Source organism: Sardina pilchardus, chromosome 20 (genome assembly GCF_963854185.1).
Source record: "Sardina pilchardus chromosome 20, fSarPil1.1, whole genome shotgun sequence".
Classification (NCBI taxonomy): Eukaryota; Metazoa; Chordata; class Actinopteri; order Clupeiformes; family Clupeidae; genus Sardina; species Sardina pilchardus.
In genome coordinates, this window is record NC_085013.1 from 2,684,210 (window position 1) to 2,692,387 (window position 8,178).

Sequence of the window (8,178 nt, forward strand, 5' to 3'; positions counted from 1 at the left end):
CCTTCCCAATGTTGGCCAACCACTGTGGTAGGCTGGGCCTGTGGCAGAAATATTCGCAAAACACAAATAACCAACAAAAAAACGATATGCATTTACAAAATGCAACATTTGAACACCCATATTGGTGCTGTTGTAGTTTATTGTATCATTTGTACGTGATTACTCATATTTCAAGCGGCATTTCTCCGGCCCCCCAGTTGTGATACTTTTCATGAACTGGCCCCTATTACAAACTAATTGAGTAGCCCTGGTCTATGGTATAAGAAGTGGAACAAGGAAAGCACACCCTGGAGTATCAGAGATATTTATTAGTACTGGCCGCAGTTAGATTCTCTCTCCATTGCTGACCCCCTTTCTTTCTCTCTGTGTGTGTGTGTGTGTGTGTGTGTGTGTGTGTGTGTGTGTGTGTGTGTTTGCGTGCGCAGCTGCTGAAGTTTGTCCCAGAGAAAGCTGATGTGGACCTTCTGGAGGAGCATAAGCATGAGCTGGACCGTATGGCCAAGGCTGACCGCTTCCTCTACGAGATGAGCAGGTACAGTTCAACGCCGCGTGCAGATGTTACGCACGTCGTCCTGACCTATAAGACGTTACCTGTCAGATCCAGTGAAAAATGACAATTAAGGAAGGAAGTTAGTTGTTTAAACAGTAAACGGCATGATACCCTGTACCATCTTATGCTATTTGCTCGGTGCATGTAGAGAACCCCAAGGAGAGTTCAACCACAGATGAAGCTGCCGTAGAGAACTGTCATGTCTGCCCATTATGACATTTTTGTGGCCAGCATTTGAGAGAAGAGACCTTTTTGCACTAAGATTAGATCCTCATGTCTTTAGTTTGGATCCCCTCTCCTGTTTTCCACTCCTGAATAAAACCCTACCTGGCTTAGACCTCTGCCTACTTAGCAACAGAGATCCTCAGTCGTGCGAAGCCCGGTTTATTAGTCTGTATCAGCACGGCTCATCACCCCAGCCCCCCCCCCTGATAAAGCCCTCCGCGGATGATTGGGGCAAACTGGAAACCATTATGCAAACGAGTCTGCAGCGGAGTGACGCACTCTAAAGGAGTCTGTGGTGTCTAGACTCTTAACCAAATCTGAGCTTTGTCTCATGGTGTCCTGCAGGGGGGCGGGAGGTGGGGAGGTGGGGTGGTGGGGTTGGGGTTGGTTGGAGTTGGGTGGAGGTGGGGGTTTATGACTCAACGTGTCAAGGAAAGGGTAGAGCGCTTGTTATTGTGTTTGTGGGACAGGAAGGATTTCGTGACTCAAGACTCCAACGGTCACTTCACTAGAGCTTGGGGATAGCTGTCATTTCACAAGTCACACATCTGTGGAATGGCGATTGGTCACCTCACTAGCTAGTTGCGACCATCAAATGTAAATCAAAATAAACCGTTATCAAATAGTCTGTTCTGCATCAGAGAATCCAGTGATTGACTCGACCATCAGATAAGCTCATATGAATGGCAATAACAGTAGTGAAAGATCTAGATAACTGTTCACAAACAGAGGGCTGACACAAACAGCTTGCAGGTGGTGGATTGGAACTGTTACTGGTGTGTTTTATATGGAGTTGGGAGACTTCCTTCCAGGAATAGATAGCCCTTGTGATGTTGTTGCTGTGCGAAAACAATGAAGCTATGGAAACCAGCCTGTTCTGATGGATATGGCGTATGACTGCAGGGATGTTCTGAGTTTATAGTACCCACCGACTTGTTAGTGAAGGGTTTTAGCATGTGATAAAGACCTCTACATCATCTAGAATCATTATCGCACCCCAAATATAGTCCTGCTGATTGAGTTGCCACCCTATTATCCACATCATAGGTCTGTGAACCATTAGTCATAGTGTTCTTTTGATGACCATGGTATGTTTGTGTCTGTGTGTGTGTACATGTGCGTGTGCGTGTGTGTGTGTGTGTGTGTGTGTGTGTGTGTGTACGTGCGTGTTTGCGTGTGGTCATCTGTTTGTGTGGGCAGAATTGATCACTACCAGCAAAGACTGCAGTCCCTCTACTTCAAGAAGAAGTTTGCCGAAAGGATCGCTGAGGTCAAACCAAAAATCGAAGGTATGGCCAAACATTATGCAGTGAAAACAAACTTCTAAATCAGTCCATTATTGACAGAGACACCCGTAACTATAGAGACCTCACTGTTTACAGTTTATTTGAATAATCTATGCAGACCACAGAGCAGCCTGTGACTCATACTGAATGGAATACCTACTGTACACACACACTACACACACACACACAAGAGTCCTCTGTGTGGTTTGAGAACAGCGCCTTGGTTTTCCTGTTTTATTGTATCTTTTTATTGATGGAAAGTCTGTACATATCTATATTTTCAGATGTTTATCAGTATTTTTTAAGGAACAAATGCATAAAGCACAGACATTTTTTAACCCGAGCAGCACTTTTTTGCCCATGTTGGTTTATTGTTGTATTTTTTTTGTTGTATTTTTTTTATTAAAGGAAAGACTGTAAACCCTGTATTTTTCCATCTCTGCCAGCACTTTCCAAGGCCTCCAAAGAGGTCCTGAATAGCCGCAACCTGCGGCAGCTTCTGGAGGTGGTGCTTGCCTTCGGAAACTACATGAACAAAGGACAACGGGGGAATGCCTACGGCTTCAAAGTGTCCTCCCTCAACAAGATAGCGGACACCAAGTCTAGCATCGACAAGTGAGGAGAATAATCTTTCAGCTAGTGACTTACAATACTGCATCCGTAGAGAAAGTGTGATTTTGAGAGTTGATTAGAATGTGACACCATGCAGGGTGTGTGTGTGTGTGTGTGTGTGTGTGTGTGTGTGTGTGTGTGTGTGTGTGTGTGTGTGTGTGTGTGTTTATGCGCACAGGTGTCTGTCGTTTCTTAAAGTCATTCTCCATATCTTTGGTGCTCAGGAACATCACCCTCCTGCACTACCTGATCACCATCCTGGAGCAGAAGTATCCTAAAGTGGCTGTGCTCCATGAAGAGCTGCAGAACGTTCCAGAAGCTGCCAAAGTCAAGTAAGAACAACTGGACATGAAACACTTGGTCTGGACCAACCTATAAAGTCAAAACTCTCGTATAACCCCATGATAGTCTCATTATTTATTTCCGTACTGTTGGGGAACAAATGGGGTAAAATTAAATGTCATCATTGATTTAAAATGTTACATTTCTATGAATTAGTGATGACGATCAAAGCCAGGAAGTGCATTTGTTCGGTTTAATGGGACTGTGTTCACTCACATTCTCTCTCTCTCTCCTCCTTCCTTCTCTCTTCTCTCTCTTTCTCTTCTTCTCTTCCACTTATGTCCCTGTCTTCCTCTCTTCTCCTTTTCCTCCCCTCCCCTCACTCCTGTCTTCTTCTCTCTCTGTCTCTCAGCATGACAGAGATGGAGAAGGAGATCAAGAACATACGCAGTGGCTTGAAGAGTGTGGAAACAGTGAGTGTGTCTTCCTCTTTTACATGCCCTCTCAGAGCTCAGAAGGAGAAGAGAATGTCCTGCAGCAATGATCTGTTCATGCCCAAAGCTAGTCATCCGAAAACAATCAGTTCTAAAGGGCAAAGGAAACGTGTGGAGCACCTCTTACAATTTGATCAACCTCTATACATTCTTTTCTGTACATTTGTTTATGTGATGAAGTTAATGGGCAATCCAATGAACGTACATGTCCATAGGATGTGGGAAAATGGCACTTGATGTGTAGTGTATATCATGTGTAATAAAGTGGGACAACAGCAGCTGCTGTTGTCAGTGTCGTGCTACCGTGCAGACTGTTTTATTGGTCGCGGGCAAAAAACGGTTTCCCTCGGTGTTCCCCAGGAGCTGCAGTACCAGAGGAGTCGTCCCCAGAACTCCAACGACAAGTTTGTGTCGGTGGTCAGCCAGTTCATCACGGTGGCCAGCTTCAGCTTCTCCGACGTGGAGGACTCTCTGCAGGAGGGCAAGGAGCTGGTGAGTCACTCCAGGAGGCCTGCGGCCGCAGAACGTCCCTGTGAACCCCCCCACCACCCCCCAGGAGGTCAGGGGAGGCCAGTAGACAGTGGCGGCAGCGGCAAGCCTTAAAAGTTTTTATGGAGGCCTTGAAGTGTAGACTTGTGCCTAACTCAAACCTGGTGCCCATGTGGATGCGGTAACGTTGCGTTGACGTTAGCGCAGTGGCGGCGTTTGAAGTCCCCCTCTAAAGAGTTTGGAATTCCCCGCTGGCCCCGCCCCCATGTGGTCGTGTGCGTTTTACAGTGTAAGGGGGTTAGATCACCTGAGCTTGCACTTATATATACGTACGTATGAGGGTGGGTGCGCTAAGGCCTGTGGACACTGGAGCCACTGTTTTTGAAAAAAAAAGTGTATAAAAAAAGACTCAGTTAAATTTTAACTGAGGTAGACCAGGCGTATCGCTTTCAAAGGTGGGTTCCTTTTGAAAGGGGTTTTAAGGCTGCTCTAATAGTGGCCTGTGGAGTCTATCGGATGCCTCAGTAATGTCACAGGATAATTTATGTTTCAGGTTACCATTGGTAATGGGAGAAAAGAAGGAAATGGCCGTATATAATGTTCATAAAGTATACGCGTGTGCTTGAAGAAACATATATTGAACTCCGAGCATTAGCTCCCATTAAATAAGCACCTGTAGCACATCTATCATACTGTAACGGAGCACCTGCACTGCACTGCTCCTCAGTCTCGTAAACTGTCCTCTGGCAAACTCCATATTGAGACATATGACCTTCAAGTGACCTCCGACCTTTCGTTTGACCCCCCTCTTTAGTTCCAGAAGTCGGTCACCCACTTTGGCGAGGACCCGTCCCGCCTGCAGCCGGACGAGTTCTTCGGGATCTTCGACCAGTTCCTGCAGTCCTTCTCCGAGGCCAAGCAGGACAACGAGAACATGAGGAGGCGCAAGGAGGAGGAGGAGCGGAGGGCCCGACTGGAGGCGCAGGTGAGCAGCGTCCTCCTCTTTATCGCAGCTCTGATCTGGACGGATCTGGACCGGTGTTCAGCCAGCGAAGCTGTACATTTTCACAGCACTGACTGAGCTTCGTCGGTTGACCCAAATAGCGAGCCCTGTTGCGGTATACAAAACGCCTGAAGAGAAATGCTCACTGCTGTGGGAGATCAAAGCATCCCCCCTCCCCTTGTGTACTCCCGCCCACACACTCGCTCTATATTTCTTGTGCATTGCCTAGATTTCTTTTAGACTTGCATTCTTACTTGGATATTTCACATAACTATACCCAACAACACTGATAGAGTCTCAGTCTCCTGAGTATGAACGTAGTTTGATGAAATGTAAGATGGAATGCTTTTACTGATTATACTCCCCATACCTCTATTTCTCTCTCTCTGTCCCTCTGTCTCTTTCTCTATCTTTCTGCCCCTCTCTCTTCCTCCATCTCTCTCTCTCTCTCTGTTCCTCTCTCTCTGTCCCTCTGTCTCTTTCTCTCTCTTTCTGCCTCTCTCTCTCTGCTCCTCTCTCTCCCTCCCTCCCTATCTCTCTCTCTCTCTCTCTCTCTCCCTGCCTCTCTCTCTCTCTCTCTCTCTCTGACTCTGTAGTTGAAGGAGCAGAGGGACAAAGAGCGTAAGGCGCGCAAAGCCAAGGAGAACTGCGAGGAGGACGGCGAGTTCGACGACCTGGTGTCGGCGCTGCGCTCGGGCGAGGTCTTCGACAAGGACCTGTCCAAGATGAAGCGCAACCGCAAGCGGCCCAACAACCCCAACGCGGAGAGCGGCCGCGAGAGGCCCATCACCAAGCTCAACATTTAAAAGAGACTGGCCCCACGTAGACGGTGTGCTTTTGTGTGCGTGTGTGTGGGTGTGTGTGCGTGCGTGCGTGTGTGTGTGTCTGTGTGAGTGAGAGAGATGGAATGCTTTTTCTTTACTGCCCTCTGGTGGAAGATCACCAGATCACGCCATTCCCCCCTACGTATTTTTTTTTTTTTGTTAATCCCAGTAACCTCCTTTTGGCAACAAATCTCCCCACGACAGACGCATGTGAACAGGAATAATCAACACGGGGGAGAGAAAGAGAGAGAGAGTGAGAGAGGGGGAGCGAGAGAGGACAATGCTTTTGACCACTTGTACTTAATGCACAACATATACGATCTTCAGGCCACTCTGTCTGGGATATAGATGATGATGAAGAAGAAGAATAAGAAGACGAAGAAAAAACGAGACATTCTAAACAGTCAAGAAGATTCTAGAGAGAGAGACACTCTAGCTACTACCTGTGCTGGCTGCCAAACATCCACTTTTGTAATACTTTTGAAAATACTTTTATAACAATGATTCTGATTCTAAATGTATATTCTGCAGATTTTTTGCATGGGGGATGCGCACTGGCACACTTTGTTTGAACAGAAACGTGTTACTTCATTCTGTGCCATCATCGTAACATGACACTCAGCTTGGACTTGATGAACCCTGATGAATGACACAGAACATAAGCTAGAGATCACAGCAAAACACACACACACACACACACACACACATACACACACACAGACACACAAGACACTTGCATATGTCTTCTTTTTTGTATTTATAACGAGTGGAAGGTTAAAACTTTTTACAATTGTTACGTTGTGGCCAATCTGTGCGTGTTGTTGTACGAAGTGGACCAGGGCTTATGCGCTAAGCAAGTCTGGTTTGTCTAATCTCAGTTTCCCAAACAAACCCCCGTGCAGTCAGCCTCCACGTCCGCGCATTGGCCACACGAAGCGGGGATTAACCGTCGTTTCACACAGGGGGCGAACGCAACCGAAAACCGGCCGCGGAGTTGATGCACTGCAGATGACCCCCGCAGAGACCATCTCAGTACTGTTCCTGTGACAAGACCACACAAACGCTGTGTGTACTGCCAAAACATGCTACTCGTCAAGCACATGAGTCAACACACACAGTATACTAAATCATCTCCATTCACTGCACCCTCTCTTAAATTATAAACAGTATACTCAGTTAATAGACCTCCCACCAGCAGATGCTAAGTATCTTTTTTTTTTTTTTTTTTTTTTTTCTCGAGGGCACTGTCTTTAATGATCTGCCTGTGTAATGCCATGTTAAAGCACAACGTAAGAAATTGAGATGCCGTTTATATTACTCTTTCAAACCGTTTTTTTTTTTTCCTACTGAGCTTTTACAGTATAAATATTTACAGAGGCAATATCACCTGAATAGTAAAAAATATATGCATTCCTATCTGAAGAAGGCAATGAAGCAGACAAAGTTGTCAAACATGAAGTGTATAGAGAGGGGGAAGGGTGTGGTGGGGAGGGGCAGTGGGGTGGGATGGGGTGGGTGTTTTACGACTATCATGTAATGGGTTTGTACAGTTTTGACGTATTTCTGATGGTTACCAAAAAAAAAACAGTCACTAGCTCCTCCAAATGAAACACTGTGTATATTATTTTGTCAAAATCTATGCATCCATGAGTGAAAAAGAGAACCGTTGTCCTTGTATTATGTGTGTTATTCCTCTGAATGTTTGTGTGTATGTATGTACATATGTACATATGCTCATTCATGCATATCCTCTTATTCGCACCCTTGCCTGACTATCTCCTGACTATCTCCTGTTGATCAGAAACTCTTTGACTTCATTTTATTTCTTATGCTTTCAAATAATATTTTCCTTTCTTTCGTTCTTTCCCCATTTGTGATAAGTTTATGTATGTGGGTTCTTTCTACATAACTTTTTTTCTTTTTTATTTAAGATGGCTTTTTTTCATGTGAGGTTGGTGATGCATAAATAAATCTGGAGGTTCTACAGTGTTGGGACTGGTCATTCATTTTTTTAAATACGTTTTTCTGTCCAACTACAGTAGCCTATGCATGTTGTTCACACAGCTGTGGATACAGCTCTGCACATTCGGGTACTATGCTGCCATCTAGTGGCCAATATGCACCTACACTTAACAGCAGTATTGCAAGTACAGCTCTAAATAAATCCGTTTTCTCTCCGACAAAATGGTGAACAATGTGGTGTAACTGAGCAGGAGATCAATTCTTTCAAAAGTAAGATTCTTTCAGTGAGGTGTAGAGGTACACAGACAGTAAACATTTTTAAATAATCTCTGTGGCTTTTGGCATACTGCCCCTGATCACAGACCTGTGTGACCACATACAAGCCAAAGCAAATATTAAATGAAATCAGTTCACATTATATTAGGGAGGTCTTCGTGCATATCGCAGGCTC

General features: G+C 45.4%; 1 protein-coding gene across 4 annotated transcripts in view; it reads left to right on the top strand.

Annotated features, from left to right (window-relative positions):
- Positions 1 to 7,236, top strand: part of daam1a (dishevelled associated activator of morphogenesis 1a) — a 78,212-nt gene extending 70,976 nt beyond the window's left edge. For all 4 annotated transcript variants that reach the window (XM_062522124.1, XM_062522125.1, XM_062522123.1 and 1 more), the window contains 8 exons: positions 426 to 532; positions 1,976 to 2,064; positions 2,508 to 2,676; positions 2,898 to 3,005; positions 3,368 to 3,428; positions 3,810 to 3,941; positions 4,753 to 4,923; positions 5,538 to 7,236. In XM_062522124.1, the coding sequence (XP_062378108.1) occupies positions 426 to 532; positions 1,976 to 2,064; positions 2,508 to 2,676; positions 2,898 to 3,005; positions 3,368 to 3,428; positions 3,810 to 3,941; positions 4,753 to 4,923; positions 5,538 to 5,747 (1,047 nt within the window). In that variant the 3' untranslated portion in view covers positions 5,748 to 7,236. The remainder of the gene's footprint in view (positions 1 to 425; positions 533 to 1,975; positions 2,065 to 2,507; positions 2,677 to 2,897; positions 3,006 to 3,367; positions 3,429 to 3,809; positions 3,942 to 4,752; positions 4,924 to 5,537) is intronic.
- Positions 7,237 to 8,178: the final 942 nt, after the last annotated feature.